The sequence below is a fragment of the Bison bison genome, unplaced genomic scaffold (genome assembly GCF_000754665.1).
Source record: "Bison bison bison isolate TAMUID 2011002044 unplaced genomic scaffold, Bison_UMD1.0 scf7180017864376, whole genome shotgun sequence".
NCBI classification, from domain to species: domain Eukaryota; kingdom Metazoa; phylum Chordata; class Mammalia; order Artiodactyla; family Bovidae; genus Bison; species Bison bison.
The window spans coordinates 11613262-11640503 of NW_011494948.1; the positions used below are offsets into that span (position 1 = coordinate 11613262).

Consider the following 27242-nt stretch of genomic DNA (forward strand, 5'->3'; position numbering starts at 1 on the left):
AAAAAAGGTTGTGGTAGGGGTTGTTACAATTTCAATCCACCCTAATTCTGTTACTGTTTGCTTTGTTCTGCAATCACTCTGATCCTCCTGGCAGGGAACAAGATCCAGAGAACAAAACTAGTAGTGACTGTGTAGATAAAAAGGCAGTGAATTCTGCTTTTAAGGCAAAGAGGGAATAGTCTACAAAAGAATGAAAATGGGAATAAAAGTACAGCATTGTTAACCTGCAGATCTGTTGTACCTTTGAAAATCTTACACTGCCCAAAAAAAAAAGTGACACTACAAAGATACATAATTATGTGACTGAAAATCTTGAAAAGGGTCACCATTCAGCTTATGGCCAATATTTGACAATGAAATAGACTACATTATTCATAGTGGAGAAACTATAGACCCCTTTTCCTTAAAATGACAGGACAGTGTTTCGGCAGTATATGGGGTACCATAATATATTTTATATATATATATATATATATATATATGTAATACTATATAGATATACTATATTATTTATTCTCTGCCAGAACAACTCTTTAGACACGATGAAGACGATGGGGTCAAGAAGAGTACTCCAGAGAAGAATTGGAAAGAAATGTCGGAGCAGACATTACAGAAGGTATTCTAATCTTTAAGATATTGAACTGAGCAAGTTAAATCTGAATTTTAATATAAAGGATTATGTTTTAAAATGAGGGCTCTTGAACTTAAACCTTGTGTGACTCCTTAATTTAAATTCAAAATCATTGGCTTACCAAAATGGGGTTAAAAAATCAATGTTAGTGAAATAAGAATTGTGGAAACACTTATGCTTCTTTTGACATAGATTTAAAATATTTTTAAGAGATAAAAAGAATGAATTTAACAATAGAAAGTATAAAAATTTTTACATTTAAACACATTTATTTAAACTACAATATTTAAACTAAAAAAAAGCATAGTTTTAGTTTTATGTAGTAAAATGGTAATATGTTTATAATTTTAAAGTTAAAGTTGAAAATTATACATTCTCATCTCATTTTAGATACACATTTATGCCCATATGATTTGGTATAACTCTCCCTGTTTTAACAGAACCCCTCCATATAAATCCTATAGTCACTTTACAACATGGTTATCTTCATTAATAAAATGTTGTTTAAAAATCTTAACATTTATCTTTGCAATTTTGTACTTAAATATTAGTCATCAATTTCAGTTAAATGGGCTTGGTTTTATTTTAACACTTTTCGTTATTGTTATAAAGGAAATGTTCTTTAAATAGATTATTCTTGTAACCAGTTACCACTTGGATACTTAGAAAAAGCTGGAAGTGTCCATATATATAGGCAAAATATTAGTGTAGTTACTTAAATTTTCTACATCTGTGGATTTCTTTGTAGGAAATCTGTTAATATACAGCAGATGATGAGATTCCTTATACTTCTAACACTCGCCATATGGTCAGGTAACAGAGGCTGTCATCTCATTATTACTGAATGACACATATCAGTTTGACATTATAACCTAGAGAACAAGAAATGCTCATGTTCATTTATCTTAAGGTAAAATAAGTAATTGAAATAAGGTATGTACTTCCAGAATGTATTACAGTTTATAGCAGCTTACCTTTTTTGTTTCAGAACAATTTGTTCATTTTTTCCAGGTCTTGTATAATTTTTATTTCCATGGATATATTATACTATACTGCTACTTACTACCTTGGGGTATAAACCCTAAAGAAATTTATTATTTCATTCCAACTGCCATAAATAATGTGGAGGAGAAAAAATAATTTTCCTCTATTTTTCTGTGTTCTTGGATATGACATCCCTTGTAATAAAAAGACAGGTTAACAGGGAAAAACTGAAGTTTAATAACATGTATACTTCCTGTATACATATGAGATAACGCATGGAAACTGACACTGTGAAATGGCCTAAGCTATCACTTTAAATACCTTCTTCAACTAAGACAAGAAAAGATGTTGGGGCTCTGGAGTCAGTTACTACTCAGTTTTTAGGTGTTCTCCTATGTCTGCAGTTTCTTAAAAACAACCAGCTCAAGAGAAGACATGTGCCAAAGAGACATTTTAGAGTGTCAGAATTCTGCTCCCCATAATTGCCTACTACTATAGCAGATCCAGAAATTCATTTTAACTCCTGAAAAACCCAAAGGAATTATTTTCATAGGACTGTGTGTCAAATTTGTCACTTAAAAAAAATAATGCAATTATATGAGTCATAATTTAACCCCTTTTAGTTAAGTTTCCTTATTTTACAAGGATATATATGAAATTCAGAATGGCTTTAAAAGATTTTGAAAACATGAAAACAATATTTGTATATAGTAGAAATGAAACGTATGAGTAGATTTGTTTCTTAAAAAAAATTATTAACATTTCAACCCTTATGGGGTAAATTGTGTCTCCCTTCTCCAGGGATCTTTCCAACCCAGGGATCGAGCCCAGGTCTCCTGCATTGCAGGCAGATTCTTTACCATCTGAGCCACCAGGAAGCCCAATTGTGTCTCCTCCCCCAACCAAATTCTTATGTCAAAGTCCTAATCTCCTGTATCTCAGAATATGACTGTATTTGAAGATGAAGGTCTTTAAAGAGTTAAGTTAAAATGAGGTTATCAGGGTCTAAGTCACCCAATCTGTGTACATTGTTATGACAGCACTAGCAAAGTAATACACAAACTTCAAAAAGTCAGGTGTTTTATTTCAGTTTTGAAAGAAGCCATCTTTTTGGTAAATTAAATTCTCAGTACTGGACTTGAGATGATCTATTAGCACACAAACCAAATGCCTTTAACAGTTCCCTAGACTTTCATTTTCAAATATAGTTTGAAACTTTCCTTTCTGTTTTTGGAGAAGTAAAGTCAATTTGGGAGAAGGAAATGGCAACCCACTCCAGTATTCTTACCTAGAGAATCCTGTGGACAGAGGAGCCTGGTGGGCTGCTCTCCATAGGGTCTCACAGAGTCGGGCAGGACTGAAGTGACTTAGCACACCTGCATGCAATGGAGAAGGAAATGGCAACCCACTCCAGTATTCTTGCCTAGAGAATCCCGGGGTCAGAGGAGCCTGGTGGGCTGCTGTCTTTGAGGTCGCACAGAGTCAGACACGACTGAAATAACTTAGCAGCAGCAGCAGCAAAGTCAATTTGACAATAATTTTTAGAGAGTGACCTTGAATAACACTTTCATATGTGCTATGAACTTTCCTTCATCAAATTCTTTAGAAGTAGTATCTATGTTGTTCCCCATTTTAAACTTAAATACAAATAATCTTGACTAGTTTTATGATTAAAAATAGATTCACAGTAGGCAGTTAACAAACTTTAAACATTTTAAACATACCAGACCTAAAAAAGGTATTTCTCCATTGTTGCATATGAAATTTTCATGAGTTGTACCCAATCTTAAAATAAAATAAAAAAATAATGCCAGTTTCCAGGATTGAACTTTCAAATTTAAGATGTTTGCTACATTTCTTCATAACATATTATATTTTAATCAAAAGTGTAAGTTGATTAAAAGCTAATTCAGCAGTATTTAGTGTAGGTAACTGCATTTTTAGCTCAAGTAATTTTATTTAATAGCTGTTATGATTAATAATAATGAAATGATGGTGATAAAATGTTTAGAACTTACTGTTTGCTAAGAATTGTCATATATGATCATATTTAATACTTATAACTTAGAAGATAGCTGTTACTATTCCCATTTTACAGATGAGGAAAGTAAAGGTAAAATAGATTAATATCTCACGGGGTAAAGCAGTCAGAGCTAGAAGTGAGATCTAGACCAGGCTCAAAATTCAATTTCCTCCAGACTGAACTCCTTCTTACTAATATTTTTATATCATCACTGTCAAAATCATTTTTAATGTTATAATAGTTTATTTTCATAAAATAATTTAAAAAAATACAGTCCCTTTAAATTCACTGCACTTTGGAATCTAACATGCTAAAATATTTTAAAGTATATTTATGAAAACTATACTATTTGGGGCAGTGATTAAAAAATCACTGAGAGAAACTGAAGAGATTATAAAAGGGTGATATTCCTGATTTGCTTGTAGAATTTTTTACTAAATGGAGAATATGATTTGGTGATAGAGTGATTTGGAAAAAGTAAAAATGTTCATGTATTCCTGAACATGGTATTTTTTGTCACATTATCCAGCTCTCCAGTAAAGTATTTGCATTGAGAGGGAACAACAGAATGTGTTACCCAGAGATCTACAGTAGTCTGGTGCAAACTCATATACGTCTACTCTTGTTTTGTCTTTAGATGAAAATGGTATATAAGGTGATGGCATAAGCCATTTTGGGGAGTTACTCAGTTTTCCTGGATATCTCCCAAGTATACAGGAGTTATACATGTTATTAAATTTTTGTTTTTCTGTTTTTAATCTGTCATATCAATTTCATTCTTAGACCAAAGAACCTAGAATAGTAGAAAGAAATGTTTTCTTTCCCAACAGTAGATTATAAAGCCAAAGCATTTATGGTCTCACAGAACTCTGCAGAGCTTATTAGTATAGTTAGTATATCACATTGTGTAAAATTTTTTAACTTCTTTTACCATCTGTCCTTTATTTAAAAGATGTATTATTGCATTTTAGAATTTATTTATCTATACCACCTTAGAATTAGTTAGAAATTAAGTACATTTTTATTTTGTCCGTATGCTAAATTAAATTTTATTTTTATAAGTTAGAAATAATAAAAATACAGTAGATTCTGGTTTGGGCTTTTAAAAAAATAAATAAAACTTTTTTGTTTAGGTCATTGAATTGGAAAATCGGCTAAAATCTTTTGAGAAAAGGTCAAGAAAATTAAAAGAAGGGAATAAAAATTTAATAAAAGAAAATGATTTCCTGAAATCTCTTGTTAAAGAGCAGCAAGAAGATGCAAAGACCAGAGAAAAAGAGCTGGAACAGTTAAAAAAGGGAAGTAAAGGTGTGGAAAAAGACAAAGCTAAACTTGAGGCAAAAATCAGTGAGCTGGAAATAGAAGTCATTTCCCTAAGGAGACAAGTGGCAGAAGCTAATGAGTTGAGAAATGAAAATGAAGAGCTGATGAATTCAGTGGAGAAATTACAGCATTCAGCGGACAAAGCTAAATCTGAGATGGCCACCACGGAAGCGCGATCTGGATCTGGGCAATCTGAGTGTAAGACAACCACTACCAAGGTTAAATTTAAAACAGCCAAGAAAAAGTGCTCTGTGGGTCGTTACCACACTGTTCTCAATCACTCCATCAAGGTCATGAGCAATGTGTTTGAGAACCTCAGCAAGGACGACTGGGAGGACGTGAGTGAAAGCAGGTAAAGCTCTCATTAACTTAGGTCTGTGGTGGGGACACTGTGCATATGTGAAGCACCAGCAAATGGAGATTGAATTTCAACTACTGTCGATTTGGTATTCAGAAAAAATACTGTCAGATCCTTTGAAATATCTTGGGAGGTCTTGTTCTGAGCTTATTGACTGAAATTTGCATGCAAAATTAGCCACAACTGCATGAGTATTTGAATAGGTGCCAGGAAACCCAAAAGAAGGCAATGCTTGATTTCTTCCAGTGATGCTATTTTCATGCAGTCATGAGGCTTGAAATTGACAGTTTGGCAGGTTGATTTAATTTGCTGGCCCTTTGCATATTCACCACTGACAGCTAAGGATTCCCAGGCAAGCCTACTAAGTCGGTTTAGTTATCTTGTGACATGGCAACCTGGGAGGAGAAACATTTTTTCCCCTTAATTTAGTTAGATAAATTTTGAATGACCCATTTCAGCTTGTTACCAGATGTCTACAAGCTGTTTAACATCCTTTAAATTAAGAACCATCTTCACTAATTATTTCATGTATGTATTATGCAAAGTCATTGTACTAACTTTAATTGAATGGTGGCTAAAATTCTTTCTTTAAAGTTAAAGCTCTACAGATTGCTAGTTGTAAGTTATATAACCCCTAGTGAATAGCAGCAAGGAAATACTAAAAATCTATAATATTTCTTTCCTTTACCCCTGGCTATCCATTCACAGACACACTTGAAGCACGTCAGTAAAACCACAAAGGTAAATGGATGATAGAACACCTTTTTATACCTAAATAATAGGGACATTTAGTGTTGCCAGAATTGCTAACAGACACCTGGAACAATTTTCTGTAATTCTGTCTTGTTTTATAGCAGCATATATTTCCTTTTATTTTCTTAAGTTTTTTTTTTAATCTACAGTCGTGGTCTGTTTTAGATTTGAGATGTTTCTGGATAGTTTTTTTAGACATAGAAGTGAAACATTTTAAAATGCAGTTCTCAAACTTGTTTGCATATTAGAATCACCTGGGGATCTTATAAAAATTCCAAAGCTCAGGCCACATCCCAGAACAATTAAATCATAACTTCTGGAGCGAGATACAAGCTTCAGTAGTTTTGGAGTCTCTGCAGCTGATTCCAATATGCAGACAAGTTTGGGAACCAGTGTTTTAAATGAACATTGGTCATGCCTCTGGTCTTTATACAGGTGAAAAACTCAGAAACAAATTTACAAAAGTAGTAAGACCAAATCTGCATTCCTACTTCTTTGTTATCTCTTCTAAGGTTTTCTTCTATGTTTTCAAAAGCAATTAGAGATAAAATCCTACTTGGCTTAAAACCCACTAAGTGTTTATCAATGTCTTCCAGGAAATTCTGGTTTCATCTACTAATTATATCTCATAAGTGGGTACTACCACACTTCATAATATAGTTGTACATATTTACTCATGTGTATGTATATGTGAATAAATACATGAAAGTTAAGAAATACACTCAGTTCAATTTTGTCTTCTTAATGCATGTCAGAAGGTCGTGTATTTTAGGAGATTATCACCATATCTATTAAAACATAGGGGTCGTCATTTTAAATTATTTAGCAGTGAAACTCAGTTTTACACTGTGAGGATTATATTACATTTCCTGCCTGACAGAACAATCTTAGGAATCACTCAAATGCAAAGAATTCTCAAACTATTAGAAATCCTAAATGAAGCTTCAGGATTTCAGAATATTCTATTGGATTGGCCAAAAACTTCATCCAGATTTTTCCACAATGTTTGTCTTACGGAAAACCTGAACAAACTTCTGGGCCAACCCAAATATTTCTTTTAGATTTTCATTGTCTGAAATATAAAAAATTTACTTGGATAGTGAGGAAAATAGAGCTTGGTCCTTTATATATTTGTATGATCCTATATCATCATTGCTGCTGCTGCTGCTGTCACTTCAGTCATGCCCGACTCTGTGCGACCACATAGACGGCAGCCCACCAGGCTCCCCCAACCCTGGGATTCTCCAGGCAAGAACACTGGAGTGGGTTGCCATTTCCTTCTCCAATGCGTGAAAGTGAAAGTGAAGTCGCTCAGTCGTGTCCGACTCTTAGCGACCCCATAGACTGCAGCCTACCAGGCTCCTCCGTCCATGGGATTTTCCAGGCAAAAGTACTGGAGTGGGGTGCCATTGCCTTCTCCGATATCATCATTACCTTATTAATATTTATCTCCCATTGTTGTATAGCATTATAAAAGCATGATGTCAAATAACAACAAAAAAAAATACAATTTAGTAACAAGTGTGGGGAACAAGCACAGATTAGGGGAGTCCAGTGCCTAACAAGCTGTGGAGGACTCTTTAAGAGATTTGAGGCAAGAGGGAGTTTTAAAGCACTTTAGAAGAGGCCAGGGCTTCTCTGGTGGTTCAGTGGTAAAGAATCTGCTTACAAATAAGGGGGACATGGGTTTGATCCTTGTGTCAGGAAGATCCCCCGGAGAAGAAAATGGCAGTCCACTCCAGTATTCTTTCCTGGGAAATCCCGTGGATAGAGGAGCCTGGTGGGCTAGAGTCCATGAGATGGCAAAAGAGTTGGACACAACTTAGCGGCTATACAGGAACAGTAAGAAGAGGCCAAGCAGAAACAGAACATGACTGATTAGAAGATCAGGGATTTTCTTTTAAGGCTAGTGGGTAAGGTAAACTAGCTGAAGCTGGGTTGGGGGATTGTGATTGGTGTATGTTAAATTTCCTTGACAGTGATGTATTTTGCATTAATGTTTTGATGATGAATTTGGTTTTGGTTACTGACTGGGGCCACTGGGGCAACTTGCATTTTGTGGGTCCCAATATACGAATTACCTTTATCTTGATAGGTAACAATCAGCAGGGGTTGTTAATACTTTGAAGAAGAAAAGCAGAATTTCAGCAAAACATGTTTATCAAATCTGTGGAAAAGGAGACAGTGAAAGTGCTGGAAAATACATTACAAAATAGAATCAAAATCCCCAAAGATCACAATAGACTGGGAAGATATAGTTATCCAAAAGATTATAGGGTCCTATACTTGGCTTAAAATGCCAAATTTTCAGCTATACAATGGGAAAAATATGAGACTTAATGTATGTAAAAATATTTTAGGAGGTTTTGTTAAATCCTTTATGCCTCAGTTCATAATGCATGGTGGAAAAGCTTACACAAATTTAGTCTGCATCTATCAGGACTTCTCATAGTACACCTGAAATATGAAATTAAATTCTGGACATAATGGTCCATCAGAATACGCTGGTGTTCTTTCAAGAGGGATCAGGATGGGAAAGCATCTCAAAAACATTTATGTTAAGAATATTAGATCAAGCTAGAGATGTTTTTCTTAGAGAAACCACTGTTGCTGGTGTCATATCAGTTCAGTTCAGTTCAGTTCAGTTGCTCAGTCGTGTCCGACTCTTTGCGACCCCATGAATTGCAGCATGCCAGGCCTCCCTGTCCATCACCAACTTCCGGAGTTCACCCAAACTCATGTCCATCGAGTCGGTGATGCCATCCAGCCATCTCATCCTCTGTCGTCCCCTTCTCCTCTTGCCCCCAATCCCTCCCAGCATCAGAGTCTTTTCCAATGAGTCAACTCTTCACATGAGGTGGCCAAAGTACTGGAGTTTCAGCTTTAGCATCATTCCTTCCAAAGAACACCCAGGACTGATCTCCTTTAGAATGGACTGGCTGGATCTCCTTGCAGTCCAAGGACTCTCAAGAGTCTTCTCCAACACCATAGTTCAAAATTATCAATTCTTCATTGCTCTATGTCCAAATAGATCATCCATGTAGAAAAGAGATTGGACTTAGATTTCTAGTCAACATTAACACTAGCACTTCTAATCTTCTTCCCTTTATTTTTTTTTACACAAACTATTAATGTACTATTTCAAACTATTAACACACACTGTGTGTAAAACTTAGTCCTCTTATTTCTTATGTGTACCCCCACCCCACTAGGATGAAAGCTACCCAAGGGCAAGGATTTCCTTAAGTATTTTATTAAACGATGACTACTCATAAGAGATGGAACTAAGATCAGTGGGTGAATGGCTCAGAGATTCAAATTTTGTCCTACACTAAGAGAAAACTTTCCTTTCTGTTACAAACTATTAAAACTTTCTGCCCTGGCTCAGAAAGTAGTGAGTGTTCTAACCTTGAACATGTCAAAACATGTGCTTCCTGAGTTTTACACTTAGAGAAATACTATAGAAGTGATACTGGCAAGCATGTGATATTACATAATCTAAATTCTTGATGAGATTTTATAATTTAGTAAAATCTATTTATACAAATTTTCTCTCAATATATTTAGACTGTCTCTTAACAATGAGAACTAGTAAATGTTCAAATTAAATTTACAGCTATATGTATATATATGAAACTTGTGCTATTATTTAGTCTTGAACTTAAAAGAGGTACATTTAACAACTCTTCTTCTTGGGTTTTATGTCTCCCCCTTTTTCCAAAATCAGTGATTCTGAAACACAGAACTTACGAAATTTGGGAACAATTATTGTAGAAACATCCCAGAAAATAAGTCCAACAGAAGACAGACGAGACCAGAAAGAACGTGACCAGACAGAGGACAGCCAAATGCAAGGAAAAGAAATAGTACAGATATATCCAAATGTAGAGGACAAGACCCCAAAGGTATATAACAGTTTTGATTAATTATAGACTTTTTAATTTCATCTCATGTGTCATAACTTTAATCAATTTTTCTTGCCAGTGATTTAATGTGAATCCTTAAAAATTGTTTTCTTTGTAATATGCAGTGAAAATACTCACTTAAATAATTTTCAAGTACTAATTTGTTAAAAATCTTTTGCATAGATAAAAATGTAAGTAGATATAATTTTCCTAAATATAAATCTTAAAAGTATCTCAGCCAGAAATAAATGTGATAATAAGTTCATTACTATTTTCAGGTACATAAAATATACAAAGAGAAGAAACTTCTGTTTTTATATTAGCTTTCATAATAACAAATTTAGTCTGACTAAATCTTTGAATTTCTAATTTCTACCTAATATAAATACATTAGGTAATGTATATACATGTACAAATAAATACATGCTGCCCAATGTATTTATTTTATTTTTCTGATTTATTTCTTATTGCATGCTAATGTATTTTATTCCCCAATATATTTTAAGTCTTAAAATATTAATGTTCCAAGACAGCTTATTCAGTAATTCTTATTACTGATATATCATGTCACTAAAGATTTACTATTTGGCATAGATCAGTGAAAAACTGAGAAAAGATAATTTTATTTTGTTTTTTAAAAAAGATTAGCTTGAATTAACCTGCAAGGTTCTTTAAAAACCTTGTCTAAAGCTGTTTATTTTTTGAGATCTTGACAGAACTTTGGAGCAAAAAACTCAAGAATGACTAAAGTATATCTTAGTTACTACCATAATAAAGTTTAGATGAAAAACTATATGCTAAGTACCTGCTGATTGAGTGGTTCGTTGATAAATAGTTTTTAAAGAAATCTATTTTGCTATACATTATTTGGTTGGAATTTTTGTGTAACTGAAGTTGATTGTGTACAGCTTAATGAATTTATAAATAAAAGAAACTCATAATTCTATTCATAAAATAAGAGAATGTAGTATAAACTACTTTGAATAGATCTATGTACATTGTTGGGAGTCAGAAAATTATAGTTGGTCAAATTGTACCAATTGTATTTGGCAAATATTAGAACTTCTCACTTACTTCCAAGGTAACCATTATCTTAATTTTAGTCACTCCCCTTCTTTTCTTTATTGTTTTATCTCTCCTAACATTATGGTTAATTTTGCCTGTTTTTGAACTTTATGGAATCTATATTTTATTTTGTCTCTGGCCTTTTTGTTCAGTATTATGGGGGATATGTTCATTTTTATTGTTGTATATTATTTCACTATCGGAATATATCACAGTTTATATACCCATTCTACTATTGAATTTTGGGTTGCTTCAGTTTGGATTTCTTGTAAATGATGTTACAATGAATATTCTTGTAAACACAAGTATGGGCATTTCTACAATGAAATGCCTGGGGGTAGGATTACTGCACCATAGATTCTGTGTTTCTAAGATCTTAGATGATACTGTTTTCCAAAGTGTTGTACCAATTTGTTGCATCCCCTAGCAGTATATGAACATTTTTACTGCTTCTTATCAACATGTGTTATGTTAGTCCTTCTTATCTCAGCCACTTTTGTTTGTATATTGAGGTATATTATTGTGAGTTTATGTTCTATGATTACTAATAAGGTGTTGAATACTACTTCTTATAATTATTATTCATTTGGAGTTCTTCAGTGAATTGCTTCCTTAAGTGCTTCCCGCTTTACAAATGAATTGTCTGTCTTTTCCTTATTCATCTGGAGTTCTTATGTATACTACATATGAGTCTTCTGTTGATCCTATATTCTGCCCTATGCCATCCTGTGCCCTTTCACTCTTTTTAGTGGAATCTTTTGGGGAATAAAACATCATAATTCTAATGTAGTCAAATTTAATAATTTTTCCTGTATGAATAATACTGTTTTATGCTCTCTATAAATTTTTTACCTACTTTGACTTCAGTATTTTTATACTACCTTGTTGCCTTTTTCTGTATTGTCTGATTTACTGTTTTGATTTTGACCTCTATGTCTGACATTGATTTTTACATATGATGAATGATAGGGATTAAGTTTTACACTTTCCCCCACTCTGTGCAGTAGCACCACCTTTGTTGTAAATCAGGTGTGCATATACATGTGGGTATGTAACTAGACTTTTTCTTCTGTTCCATCACTATGTTCATCTATATCATACTGTCTTGTCATTGTTATTTTATAGTAGTCTTAATTGATAATAGAACAAGTCTCCCATCTTGTTTTCGTTCAAGAGTCCCTTCAGTATTCTTGGTCCTTTGTTCTTTGGAATCAGCTTCTCACAAACAAACCTTTGGGATTTTGATAGGGACTCTATCAATATAAATTAATAATAAAACAATGAGAAGATTCTGAAAAGTAGAGAGGAGACACACCAAGTAGGGATCTCAGAATTGGAGGAACAACCTGGTTAGTGAGGTCTCTGGGTTTTCATTTTGCCTCATATATCCTGGCCTGGATGCTGAAGAAATCTGCAACTTGGAAAGGCCAGTTGGTCAGATGATAGAAGCCCCCTATAAAACCCGGTTCTCTCTAGTCAAAGAACCAGAAAATGGACAGCCCAGTAAAACAGAAAACTTTTACATAATAACTGCCCTACCCTAGCCAAACACCATGGAAAAAACTGCAACCCTACCTCTGCCCTCAACCAGTAAAGACCTAGTGAGGAACACACACTTGTATCTCACCTAGCTGTAAGAAGGCATGCCTTCTCCTCCTTTTAGGACCCATTGAAGAGCCATTGGTAATGACTCTTCCCTTTATGCCATTAGAGGTCACACAGGGAGTTGGACATCCATCTGTATCCAGCAATGAAGAGATGGCCCTTTCCTTTCCTAGCAGAGGTTTCTCTCAATTTCAGAGGTCAAGTGCAGAGATGGGGACTTTCATAACCTCCCATATCTATAAAGCCTCCCATACCCTCTCCACTATGTCAAGAGAGGCCAAGTGAGGAACAGAAACAAGATCATGCTCCAGTTCCCAACCAAGGTGGTATCAGCAGAGGTCTTTGGGGAGCCCAAGCTTTCACCCCCAGTGATAATGAGGTGCCCCTTACCAACCAGGATATCATCAGAGACTGGACCTCCATCCCCAGCTGGGAAGTACTGAGGAATACACCACCTAAAATGTCCAGAATGTAATTCAAAATCATTCATCATACCTAGCAACCAGAAACACCTCAACGTGTATGAAAAAAAAGATAGCAAGAGAAGCTAACAGCAAGCTGACACAGCCATTCAAACTATATGATAGTAGTTTAAAGTAGCTATCATTAAAAATGCTTCAAGAAGCATTTACAAACAGGCTTGAAACAATGAAAAACAAGAACATCTCAAGAATGAAGTAGAAATTCTCATCAAAGAAATAGAAGATATAAAACAGAACCAAATGGAAATTTTAACAAAAAAATAACAGCTTTGTGTTCCCACCACAAAGGATGTCATCAGTGCCCACCACTCAATTTAATGTCAAGACTGGTGATACCAAGCATCCCCCAGGAGGGGAAGAAAGGTTTAACACTTACATAATGAAATAGAGAACCTAGAAATGGATTTACAAGTATGAAAAATAACTGATTTTTGAAAAAGGTGTAAAACAGTTCAGTAGAGGAGACAAGTAGTACTGGAAAAATTGGAGATCCCTAGGCAAAAAAAAAAAAAAAATGAACCTAAACCCCACACTTTATACAAAAATTAACTTGAAATAAATCACAGATAGTGATGAAACGGTAAAACTTTAAGAAGAAACCATAAGAGAAAATCTTAGAGTGTTTAAACTTAGAACTTGCTGAAGTGTTTTTAGACATGTTATCAAAAACATGGTCCTTAAAAGAAAACACCAGTAGATTAAACTGCATCAAAATTAAGAACTTTGCCTTTTTGAAAGACCCTATGAAGGGGGTTAAAAAAAAACACCATGATACAGACCAGAAGGAAGTATTTATAAAACCATGTATTTGACAAAACACTGATATCTTGAATATATAAGGATTTTTGTTGAGGCTCAACAGTAGAAAAATAATTCAATTAGAAAAGAGGCAAAAGACATGAACAGACATTTCACAGAAACGAATACATGGATAGCAAATAAGCACATATAAAGATGTTCAACATCATTAACCATTAGGGAAATAGAGATTGAAACCCTGATAAGATACACATCTATTAGAACAGCTAAAATTAAAAAATACCAGGTGCTGACAACGATGCAGAGAAATTGGATCGCTCATATAGTACTAGTATATCTCTCATATAGTACTGTGAACATAAAGTGGTACAGCATTCTTGGAAGCAGTTGGTAGTTTCTTTTAAAGAAAGTTTATGCTTCCCATACAACCCAGCCATCTTACTCTTGGACATTTATCTCATAGAAATTAAATTTATGTTTATCCCAAACAGTTACATCTGTACATGAGTGGTGATAACAGCTTTTTTTTAATAGCTACAAACTGCAACAAAAAAATTTTCTTCAATAGCTGAATGGTTAATCCATACTATAGAATACTACTCAAGAATAAAGAAGATATACAGGCTTTTGCTATATGCAGTGCCCTAGCATTGTGACCTCAGATTTCTCATCTAGAGTTGGAGCCTAGACTTGCCTTTCCTCCTACATCCTGTGTTGTTATTTAAATGAGTTTAAAGATCTGTATGCAGATCAAGAAGCAACAGTTAGAAATGAACATGGAATAACAGACTGGTTCCAGATTGGGAAAGGAGTATGTCAAGGCTGTTATTGTCACCCTGCTTATTTAACTTATATGCAGAGTACATCATGAGAAACGCTGGGCTCGATGAAGCACAAGCTGGAATCAAGATTGCTGGGAGAAATATCAATAACCTCAGATATGCAGATGACACCACCCTTATGGCAGAAAGCAAAGAATAACTAAAGAGCCTATTTGATGGAAGTGAAAGAGAGAGTGAAAAAGTTGGCTTAGAGCTCAACATTCAGAAAATGAAGATCATGGTATCCAGTCCCATCACTTCATCGCAAATAGATGGGGAAACAGTAGAAACAGTGGCTGACTTTATTTTTTGGGGCTCCAAAATCACTGCAGATAGTGAATGCAGCCATGAAATTAAAAGACGCTTACTCCTTGGAAGAAAAGCTATGACCAACCTAGACAGCATATTAAAAAGCAGAGACATTACTTTGCCAATAAAAGTCCGTGTAGTCAAAGCTATGGTTTTTCCAGTAGTTACGTATGGATGTGAGAGTTGGACTGTAAAGAAAGCTGAGCACTGAAGAATTGATGCTTTTGAACTGTGGTGTTGGAGAAGACTCTTAAGAGTCCCTTGGACTGCAAGAAGATCCAACCAGTCCATCCTAAAAGAAATCAGGCCCCAGTGTTCATTGGAAGGACTGATGCTGAAGCTGAAACTCCAATACTTTGGCCACCTGATGTGAAGAACTGACTCATTTGAAAGACCCTGATGCTGGGAAAGATTGAAGATGGGAGGAGAAGGGGATGACAGAGAATGAAATGGTTGGATGGAATCACTGACTCGATGGACATGAGTTTGAGTAAGTTCCAGGAGTTGGTGATGTCAGGAAAGTCTGTCCTGCTGGGGACGCAGAGTCAGACACAACTGAACGACTGAACTGAAAGATCAAAAAGGATTATCAGTTGGCTTATATTTTCCTGGCCACTTTGCTTATTGCTTGTCTCTGAATTTGTTTGTTTGGGCTGCAACGCAAGACTTGTAGGATCTTAGTTTCCCAACTAGGGATCAAACCCGGGTCCCCAGCAGTGAAAGCCCAGAATCCTAACAACTGGTCCACCGGGGAAATCCCTCTGAATTCTTGCTTTACTTTATTTTTGGCCTCAGAATTTACCGTAACACTTTCTCACATTTAAAACATGATTTAAATGTGCTTACTTCAAAGTATATTTCTGGATTTCTCATGAGTAGTAACACTGGAAATGGAAGCCTCTTTTTAATTTTAGGTCCAGTTAATTTGATACCAACCACTGGATCATGGGAAAAGCAAGAGAATTCCAGAAAAACATCTATTTCTGCTTTATTGACTATGCCAAAGCCTTTGACTGTGTGGATCACAATAAACTGTAGAAAATTCTGAAAGAGGTGGGAATACCAGACCACCTGATCTGCCTCTTGAGAAATTTGTATGCACGTCAGGAAGCAATAGTTAGAACTGGACATGAAACAACAGACTGGTTCCAAATAGGAAAAGGAGTTCGTCAAGGCTGTATATTGTCACCCTGTTTATTTACCTTATATGCAGAGTACATCATGAGAAAGGCTGGACTGGAAGAAACACAAGCTGGAATCAAGATTGCCAGGAGAAATATCAATAACCTCAGATATGCAGATGACACCACCCTTATGGCAGAAAGCGAAGAGGAACTCAAAAGCCTCTTGATGAAAGTGAAAGTGGAGAGTGAAAAAGTTGGCTTAAAGCTCAACATTCAGAAAACGAAGATCATGGTATCCAGTCCCATCACTTCATCGCAAATAGATGGGGAAACAGTAGAAACAGTGGCAGACAGTTATTTTTCTGGGCTCCAAAATCACCACGGATGGTGACTCCAGCCATGAAATTAAAAGACGCTTACTCCTTGGAAGGAAAGTTATGACCAACCTAGATAGCATATTCAAAAGCAGAGACATTACTTTGCCAACAAAGGTTCATCTAGTCAAGGCTATGGTTTTTCCAGTGGTCATGTATGGATGTGAGAGTTGAACTGTGAAGAAGGCTGAGCACTGAAGAATTGATGCTTTTGAACTGTGGTGTTGGAGAAGACTCTTGAGAGTCCCTTGGACTGCAAGGAGATCCAACCAGTCCATTCTGAAGGAGATCAGCCCTGGGATTTCTTTGGAGGGAATGATGCTAAAGCTGAAACTCCAGTATTTTGGCCACCTCATGCGAAGAGTTGACTCATTGGAAAAGACTCTGTTGCTGGGAGGGATTGGGGGCAAGAGGAGAACGGGACGACAGAGGATGAGATGGTTGGATGGCATCACTGACTCGATGGACGTGAGTCTGAGTGAACTCCGGGAGTTGGTGATGGACAGGGAGGCCTGGCGTGCTGCGATTCATGGGGTTGCAAAAATTCGGACACGACTGAGCGACTGATCTGATCTGATCTTATCTGAAGGTAACTAATTGGAGAACGAAATGGCAACACACTCCAGTATTCTTGCCTGGAAAATCCCATGGACAGAGGAGTCTGGTAGGCTATAGTCTATGGGGTTGCAAGAGTGGGACACTATTTAGTGAGCAACTTAGCTCACATACATGGTAACTAATATTGGTAATTGGTAGTTCTGATTTGGATCTTTTTACAGTAGTCAGTACATAATATTAATTGAGTCTTAATGATTAAAGAATTGATTAATTAATTTAAAATCAAGTAAATAAAAATGAAAAATAAAAATACCTTGAGAAATGAAACATGTTTCATTTATAGGAAAGTATTTATTTTAAAGGAAGTTCCTATCTTAGGAGTCTATGGTATTTGTGTTAATAAATCAGTTTTTTTACTAAGGACATGGTTTATATATGGGTAGGTGGGTTCTTTACCACTGAGCCACAAAGGAAGCCCATATATAATTTAGTATAACGTATATGTCTGTCAGTATAAAATATATGGCTCAATGTCAGAATAACAATCAGTTAAATTTTTACTTTCCTTCAATTGAATTGGATTTTTTGAAAAAGGTTCTTTTATTTAAAGAAATAATTTTCTAGATTGATATTGTTCCTGTTCCCTGGCAATAAATTCTTAAGACGATATATTTTATTGTTAGGATTTATAATATTTTTTAATATAAATTAATTTATTTTAATTTGAGGCTAATTACTTTACAATATTGTATTGGTTTTGCCATACATCAACATGAATCTGCCATGTGTGTACACATGTTCCCCATCCTGACCCACCCTCCCACCTCCCTCCCCATACCATTCCTCTGGGTCATCCTAGTGCACCAGCCCTGAGCATCCTGTATCATGCATCAAACCTGGACTGGCGATTCGTTTCACATATGATACTATACATGTTTCAATGCCATTCTCCTATATCATTCCACCCTCGCCCTCTCCCACAGGGTCCAAAAGACTGTTCTATACATCTGTGTCTCTTTTGCTATCTCACATACAGGGTTATTGTTACCATATTTCTAAACTCCATATATATATGCGTTAGTATACTGTATTGGTGTTTTTCTTTCTGGCTTACGTCACTCTGTATAATAGGCTCCAGTTTCATCCACCTCATTAGAACTGATTCAAATGTATTCTTTTTAATGGCTGAGTAATACTCCATTGTGTATATGTACCACAGCTTTCTTATCCATTCATCTGCTGATGGACATCTAGGTTGCTTCCATGCCCTGGCTATTATAAACAGTGCTGCGATGAACATTGGGGTACATGTGTCTCTTTCAATTCTGGTTTCCTCAGTGTGTATGCCCAGCAGTGGGATTGCTGGATCATATGGCACTTCTATTTCCAGTTTTTTAAGGAATCTCCACACTGTTCTCCATAGTGGCTGTACTAGTTTGCATTCCCACCAACAGTGTAAGAGGGTTCCCTTTTCTCCACACCTTCTCCAGCATTTATTGCTTGTAGACTTTTGGATCGCAGCCATTCTGACTGGTGTGAAATGGTACCTCATGTGGTTTTGATTTGCATTTCTGTGATAATGAGTGATGTTGAGCATTTTTTCATGTGTTAGCCATCTGTATGTCTTCTTTGGAGAAATGTCTATTTAGTTTTTTGGCCCATTTTTTGATTGGGTCGTTAATTTTTCTGGAATTGAGCTGCAGGAGTTGCTTGTATATTTTTGAGATTAATCCTTTGTCAGTTGCTTCATTTGCTATTTTTTCTCCCATTCTGAAGACTGTCTTTTCACCTTGCTTAGAGTTTCCTTTGTTGTGCAAAAGCTTTTAATTTTAATTAGGTCCCATTTGTTTGTTTATTTTTGCTTTTATTTAGAATATTCTGGGAGGTGGGAATCTTCTAATATCCTCTAATATTCATAGAGGATCCTGCTGTGATTTATGTCAGAGAGTGTTTTTGCCTATGTTCTCCTCTAGGAGTTTTATAGTTTCTGGTCTTACATTTAGATCTTTAATCCATTTTGAGTTTATTTTTGTGTATGGTGTTAGAAAGTGTTCTAGTTTCATTCTTTTACAAGTGGTTGACCAGTTTTCCCAGAACCACTTGTTAAAGAGATTGTCTTTTCTCCATTGTATATTCTTGCCTCCTTTGTCAAAGATAAGGTGTCCATAGGTGCATGGATTTATCTCTGGGCTTTATTTCTTATTCCATTGATCTATATTTCTGTCTTGTGCCAGGACCATACTGTCTTGATGACTGTGGCTTTGTAGTAGAGCCTGAAGTCAGGCAGGTTGATTCCTCCAGTTCCATTCTTCTTTCTCAAATTCAAGGCTTTTTGTATTTCCATACAAATTGTGAAATTATTTGTTCTAGTTCTATGAAAAATACCATTGGTAGCTTAATAGGGATTGCATTGAATCTATAGATTGCTTTGGGTAGTATACTCATTTTCACTATATTGATTCTTCCAATCCATGAAAATGGTATATTTCTCTATCTGTTAGTGTCCTCTTTGATTTCTTTCACCAGTGTTTTATAGTTTTCTATATATAGGTCTTTAGTTTCTTTAGGTAGATATATTCCTAAGTATTTTATTCTTTTCGCTGCAATGGTGAATGGAATTGTTTCCTTAATTTCTCTATTTTCTCATCATTAGTGTATAGGAATGCAAGGGATTTCTGTGTGTTGATTTTATATCCTGCAACTTTACTCTATTCATTGATTAGCTCTAGTAATTTCCTGGTGGAGTCTTTAGGGTTTTCTATGTAGAGGATCATGTCATCTGCAAACAGTGAGAGTGTTACTTCTTCTTTTCCAATCTGGATTCCTTTTATTTATTTATTTTTTTTCCTGCTCTGATTGCTGTGGCCAAAACTTCCAAAACTATGTTGAATAGTAGTGGTCAAAGTGGGCACCCTTGTCTTGTTCCTGACTTTAGGGGAAATGCTTTCAATTTTTAACCATTGAGGATAATGTTTGCTGTGGGTTTATCATATATGGCTTTTATTATGTTGAGATATGTTCCTTCTATTCCTGCTTTCTGGAGAGTTTTTATCATAAATGGATGTTGAATTTTGTCAAAGGCTTTCTCTGCATCTATTGAGATAATCATATGGCTTTTATTTTTAAATTTGTTAATGTGGTGTATTACACTGATTAATTTGTGGATATTGAAGAATCCTTGCATCCCTGGGATAAAGCCCACTTGGTCATGGTATATGATCTTTTTAATGTGTTGTTGGATTCTTAAACAATCCTTAAAACAGTCCTTAAACAATCCTTAAAACAATCCTCAAAAGGATTTTTGCATCTATGTTCATCAGTGATATTGGCGTATAGTTTTCTTTTTTTGTGGCATCTTTGTCAGGTTTTGGTATTAGGGTGATGGTGGCCTCATAGAATGAGTTTGGAAGTTTACCTTCCTCTGCAATTTTCTCGAAGAGTTTGAGTAGGATAGTTGTTAGCTCTTCTCTAAATTTTTGGTAGAATTCAGCTGTGAAGCCATCTGGACCTGGGCTTTTGTTTGCTGGAAGATTTCTGATTACAGTTTCAATTTCTGTGCTGGGTCTGTTAAGATTTTCTATATCTTCCTGGTTCAGTTTTAGAAAGTTGTACTTTTCTAAGAATTTGTCCATTTCTTCCAAGTTGTCCATTTTATTGGCATATAGTTGCTGATAGTAGTCTCTTATGATCCTTTGTATTTCTGTGTTGTCTGTTGTGATCTCTCCATTTTCACTTCTAATTTTATTGATTTGATTTTTCTCCTTTTGTTTCTTGATGAGTCTGGCTAATGATTTGTCAATTTTATTTATTCTCTCAAAGAAGCAGCTTTTGGCTTTGTTGATTTTTGCTATGGTCTCCTTTGTTTCTTTTGCATATATTTCTGCCCTAATTTTTAAGATTTCTTTCCTTCTACTAACCCTGGGGTTCTTCATTTCTTCCTTTTCTAGTTGCTTTAGATGTAGAGTTAGGGTATTTATTTGACTTTTTTCTTGTTTCTTGAGGTGTGCCTGTGTTGCTATGAACCTTCCCCTTAGCCCTGCTATTACAGTGTCCCACAGGTTTTGGTTGTTGTGTTTTCATTTTCATTCGTTTCTATGCATATTTTGATTTCTTTTTTGATTTCTTCTGTGATTTGTTGGTTATTCAGCAGCGTGTTGTTTAGCCTCCATATTGGAGGCTGAAATGTTGGAATTTTTAATAGTTTTTCTCCTGTAATTGAGATCTAATCTTACTACATTGTGGTCAGAAAAGATGCTTGGAATGATTTCAATTTTTTTGAATTTACTAAGGCTAGATTTATGGCCCAGGATGTGATCTATCCTGGAGAAGGTTCCGTGTGCACTTGAGAAAAAGGTGAAATTCATTGTTTTGGGGTGAAATGTCCTATAGATATCAATTAGGTCTAACTGGTCCATTGTATCATTTAAAGTTTGTGTTTCCTTGTTAATTTTCTGTTTCGTTGATCTATCCAATAGTGTGAGTGGGGTATTAAAGTCTCCCACTATTACTGTGTAATTGTTAATTTCCCCTTTCATACTTGTTAGCATTTGTCTTACATATTGCGGTGCTCCTATGTTGGGTGCATATATATTTATAATTGTTATATCTTCTTCTTGGATTGATCCTTTGATTGCTATGTAGTATCCTTCTTTGTCTCTTTTCACAGTCTTTGTTTTAAATCTATTTTATCTGATATGAGTATTGCTACTCCTGCTTTCTTTTGGTCTCTATTTGCATGGAATATCTTTTTCCAGCCCTTCACTTTCAGTTTGTATGTGTCCCTTGTTTTGAGGTGGTCTCTTGTAGACCACATATATAGGGGTCTTGTTTTTGTATCTTTTCAGCCAGTCTTTTCTTTTGGTTGGGGCATTCAACCCATACCAAAAAGCAAAGATTAAAAATCTAGAGTAGAGGTTGGATTTTCAAAAATACAAGATAAAGAAAAAAAAAAAAGAAAACAAAGTCACAAGAATTATAAAATATATATATGAAGTTTGCTTTAAAAAGTAGGGTCTCTTTTTTTTTGCAAAGTAATAGGTTATAAAAATGAAAATTCAAGGAGAAATAGAGGACTTAAAAATAAAAAAAATTTTTTTTAAATTAAAGAATGATAGTAAAAATAGTAAAAATATATCTAGGACTTTCTCTGGTGTTGTTGAGGGCAGTGTGGGGTCAGTTCATTTTCGGATAGTTCCTTGATCCGATTTATATTTCTCAAGATCTGTAGGCCCCTTCCTATGTAGTCGGTACTAACTACAGGGTTTTAATCAATTGCACCTGTCACTTCCAAGGAGGATCCCTCTGTTTTAGCTCCTTCTGTTTGCTGGTCTCTTCAGTGTCTGATTTCCACCCTGACAAAAGGGGGCGGTGGTGGCCACTTTTTTAGGCTCAGTTGTTCAGTCTTGCTGTGGGGAAGAGAGGGACGCTGCAAACAAATAACACTGGCGTGTGCTCGCAGTGTCTTGGCCACACTGGGTTTGCCCCCGCTCACAGCGTGTGTGCTGTTCCTGTCTACACTGCTTAGGCTCTAGGTTGCGCTGCCGGGAACTGTCCGAGGCCAGCCTTGGGTTGTATGCACCTCCCAGGTCTAAGCCGCTCAGGTTCAGGTACTCGGGTAGTCCTCAGAGGTGCAGACTCAGTTGTGCCTGCGTTTTGTGCCCTTCCCAGGTCTGAGCAGCTCAGGTGATGAGGTGTTTGGCGAGCGTGTTCTCTGCGATTTATCACCTTCCCCATCCCTGCTGCTCGGTTTTCTGGGTGTACAACCGGCACACCTTCTCAGGTGGATGTTGACTGTCCAGCATCCCAAGAAGTCTTGGTTAGCAATGAAGCCTGCTTGCAGTTTGGTAGATAATGCCTCTCTGGGGCCGTGATTGCCCCCTTCCGGCTCTGGCTGCCCTCGCCTGCCTGTCACCAGACAGGGGGATGGGCCGGGCTAGCTCTGCTCAGTCCTTTGTTCTGTGAGCAGGCCTGACAGTGTCTTAGGTTAGGGCTTTTCTCGGGTAGCTATCCCACAGTCTGGTTTGCTATCCCAAGTTAGTTCCCTCAGATTGCCCTCGGGGCATTCAGGCCCGGTCCTTACACTAACCAATGCGGCCTGCGCCTCCCGGCCCAGCCCCCGCTTGCTAGTGGTGGGTGCAGGCATCTGCGCTGCTTCTCCGCTGGTGGAGTTACCGTTGGGCACGTAATCTGTGGGTTTTAATTATTTATTTATTTTTCCTCCCAGTTATGTTGCCCTCTGAGGTTCCAAAGCTCGCCACAGATTCGCCAGTGAGAGTGTTTCCTGGTATTTGGAAACTTCTCTCTTTTTTAAGACTCTCTTCCCAGGACGGAGCTCCGTCCCTACCTCATTAGTCTCTCTTTTTATCTTTATATTTTTTCCTACCTCCTTTCGAAGACAATGGGCTGCTTTTCTGAGTGCCTGATGTGCTCTGCTGGCATTCAGAAGTTGTTTTGTGGAATTTACTCAGCATTCAAATGTTCTTTTGATGAATTTGTGGGGGAGAAAATGATCTCCTTGTCCTATTCCTCTGTCATCTTAGGACTGCCCCCCCCCCGCCAGGATTTGTAATATTTTGAAACACATTCCTATTTGAATTTTTGTTTTGGGAAAGCTTTTATAGACTGGTGAAACAGTTTGGAACAAAGTCAAAATGGTTTCATTTTATTTAGCCTCAGTGTATTGCAATGTCATGAGGAAAACATACAGCTTCAAGGAGAATCACATTATTATCATCACCATTATTTTAACTTCATTTGCTGGAATTACTTATAACTCTATAACAGAGAACAGTATTTTAGAAAAGGAGCTAGATTCCCAAAGAATGTTATAAAATATTGTTATTTTATTTTTGATGCTTCTACTGTTTTAATCCTAACTGTTTAAACTGTCCTTTAGGTTAAATTACTACTTTTGTGTTGATTTTTGTACTTTTATCTTCTGCCTTCTAGGTCAACTTTAGTGCACTGTTATGTTCATTTATGAGTTCTTGACATCAGTTATAGATTTTTATTGTCCAGATTTGTTTTACTATGCATAAATACATACCTTTCTAAGTAAATAAATAATATATATTTTGTTGGTTCACTTGAAATTATCATCAGTTATAATCTAATTTTTATGGAACTTTCAAATTTAGAATTATTTTCACAAGAATGCCAAAAAATCAGCTCTTCAAAAGAAGAATAGCAGTATTCAAAAGACTTCACATACAGCAGGTCCTACCAGAGGTAAGAATATATATGAAATTAACAATGTGTTTTTAACTTAACAAGATTTTTAAAAAATTATTAAAAACCTTATTTTTATATAGTTAACAGAGAAAAGTGGAAAAATATAACTGCCCAGAAATCAAATAGTAATGTTATTTTATTACGAGAACGGATTATATCCTTGCAACAGCAAAACAGTGTGCTTTTGAATGCCAAAAAAGCAGCAGAACTGGCTGTTAAAGAATATAAAGAAGTCAACGAAAAGCTCCTGCATCAGCAGCAAGTGTCTGATCAACGATTTCAAACAAGCAGACAGACAATAAAGGTAAGGGAACTTCAAAATAAATTATAGTAGACTGTATTATAAACATGGGTATTTTGTTTTACATTTGTTTTGAAGTTTATATTTGTGTTAGACATGCCTATGAGTTTAAAAATTCCTAGGTACTGCTAAACTGGTGTAGTGTTTAATATCTAGATTTCTTAAATAAGGTCTTATTAAGGAGAACTCCAAATCTTTTGACACATTACTAGAATTCCTTTTCCACATAGATTTTTTCTTTATTTTAGCCTTTTAATATATTTATTCTGTTGTATCTTAGATTTTTAAGGTAGACTTCAACTATTCATTTAGCTTATCCATTTGCCCATTCTAAAACTTCCCATTTATTACTATAAGTCACAGTATTAACTAGTAATTGCCCTAGTTCTTTGCAAATACTTGTATAAAATGTGAACCTTTAAGGCAAATATCTATATTAATGTGTTTCTGTAACATATATGCTTTTACTCAGGTAAGTCGAGTTTTCTGCAGCTTATTAGACACGTTATACCTACTGTTCGGAGAAGGCAATGGCACCCCACTCCAGTACTCTTGCCTGGAAAATCCCATGGATGGAGGAGCCTCGTAGGCTGAAGTCCATGGGTTCGCTAAGAGTCGGACACGACTGAGCGACTTCACTTTAACTTTTCACCTTCATGCATTGGAGAAGGAAATAGCAACCCACTCTAGTGTTCTTGCCTGGAGAATCCCAGGGATGGGGGAGCCTGGTGGGCTGCCGTCTATGGGGTTGCACAGAGTCAGACATGACTGAAGTGACTTAGCAGCAGCAGCAGCATACTTACTGTTGGTTATCATAGTTTAATCTTAAGACAAATGAAAAAGAAAAGGTTATTCCTTAAGTCTCCATTCTTTTCTTAAAAAATTTTGTTAAAGTATTTACATTAACAATGTTGTGTTAATTTCTGCTGTACAACAAAGAGACTGAATTATACATATGTATTCTTTTTCATATTCTTTTCCATTATGGTTTATCACAAGCTATTGAATATAGTTCCTTGTGCTATGCAGTAGAACCTTGTTTATTCATCCTGTACATAATAGTTTGTATTTTCTATTCCAAAACTCCCAATCTTTCCCTCCTCTACCCCTCTACCCTTTAGCAACCACAAGTCTGATGTATGTGTCTGTGAGTCTGTTTTGTTTCATAGATATGTTTTTGTGTGTCATATTTTAGGTTTCGCATATAAGTGAAAGTCATACACCATATTATATGGTGTATGACTTTCTCTTTCTAACTAACTTCATTTAGTATGATAAGCTCTAGGTTCAGCCATGTTGCCGCAAATAGCATTGTTTCATTCTTTTTAATGGCTGAGTAATATTCCATTGCACACGCAAGCGTGTGTGTGTGTGTGTGTGTGTGTGTGTTCAGTTGCTCAGTTGTGTCTGATTCTGCGACCCCATGAACTGTAGCCCACCAGGCTCCTCTGTCCATGGAATTTTCCAGTCAAGAGTACTACAGTGGGTTGCCGTTTCCTCCTCCAGGGGATCTTCCTGCCCTAGAGATCGAACCTGCTTTTCCTGTGGCTCCTGCATTGGCAGGCTGATTCTTTACCACTTAGCCACCTGGGAACCTTATATATATATATAACTTGAGGAGTAAAGAAGATATATCTATAGATATAGATATATATATATATATCTTCTTTACTCCTCAAGTTAATGGACATGTAGGTTATTTCCATGTCTTGGCTATTGTGAATAGTGCTGCTCTGAAATAGGAGTGTGTATCAGTTCATTTCAGTTCAGACACTCAGATGTGTATGACTCTTTGTGGCCCCTGGGACTGCAGTAAGCCAAGCCTCCCTGTCCATCGCTAACTCCTGGACTTTACTCAGACTCATGTCCATTGAGTCAATGATGCCATCCAACCATCTCATCCTCTGTCTTCCCCTTCTTCTCTGGCCTTCAGTCTTTGCCAGCATCAGGTTCTTTTCAAATGAGTCAGTTCTTCACATCAGGTGGCCAAAGTATTAGAGTTTCAGCTTTAGCATCAGTCATTCCAATGAATATTTAGGACTGATTTCTTTTAGGATGGACTGGTTGGATCTTCTTGCAGTGCAAGGGACTCTCAAGAGTCTTCTCCAACACCACAGTTCAAAAGCATCAATTCTTCTGCGCTTAGCTTTCTTTATAGTCCAACTCTCACATCCATACATGACTACTGGAAAAAACATAGCTTTGACTAGACGGACCTTTGTTGGCAAAGTAATGTCTCTGCTTTCTAATATGGTGTCTAGGTTGGTCATAGCTTTTCTTCCAAGGAGTAAGCATCTTTTAGTTTCATGGCTGCATTCACCATCTGCAGTGATTTTGGAGCCCCCCAAAATAAAGTCAGTCAATGTTTCCACTGTTTCCCCATCTATTTGCCATGATGTGATGGGACCAGATGCCATGATCTTCATTTTCTGAATGCTGAGTTTTAAGCCAACTTTTTCACTCTCCTCTTTTACCTTCATCAAGAGGCTTTTCAGTTCCTCTTCACTTTCTGCCATAAGGATGGTGTCATCTGCATATCTGAGGTTATTGATATTTCTCCCAGCAATCTTGATTTCAGCTTGTGCTTCCTCCAGCCCAGCATTTCTCATGATGTACTCTGCATATAAGGTAAATTAG

The 27242-nt window shown here is 36.2% G+C and overlaps 1 protein-coding gene across 1 annotated transcript in view; it reads left to right on the forward strand.

Annotated features, from left to right (window-relative positions):
- The window catches only part of CNTLN (centlein, centrosomal protein), a 354792-nt gene that overhangs the window by 251306 nt on the left and 76244 nt on the right, over nucleotides 1–27242 (forward strand). Inside the window, exons 15-19 of the mRNA XM_010857100.1 lie at nucleotides 525–616; nucleotides 4772–5313; nucleotides 9800–9977; nucleotides 24211–24301; nucleotides 24385–24608. Of these exons, the coding sequence (XP_010855402.1) occupies nucleotides 525–616; nucleotides 4772–5313; nucleotides 9800–9977; nucleotides 24211–24301; nucleotides 24385–24608 (1127 nt within the window). The remainder of the gene's footprint in view (nucleotides 1–524; nucleotides 617–4771; nucleotides 5314–9799; nucleotides 9978–24210; nucleotides 24302–24384; nucleotides 24609–27242) is intronic.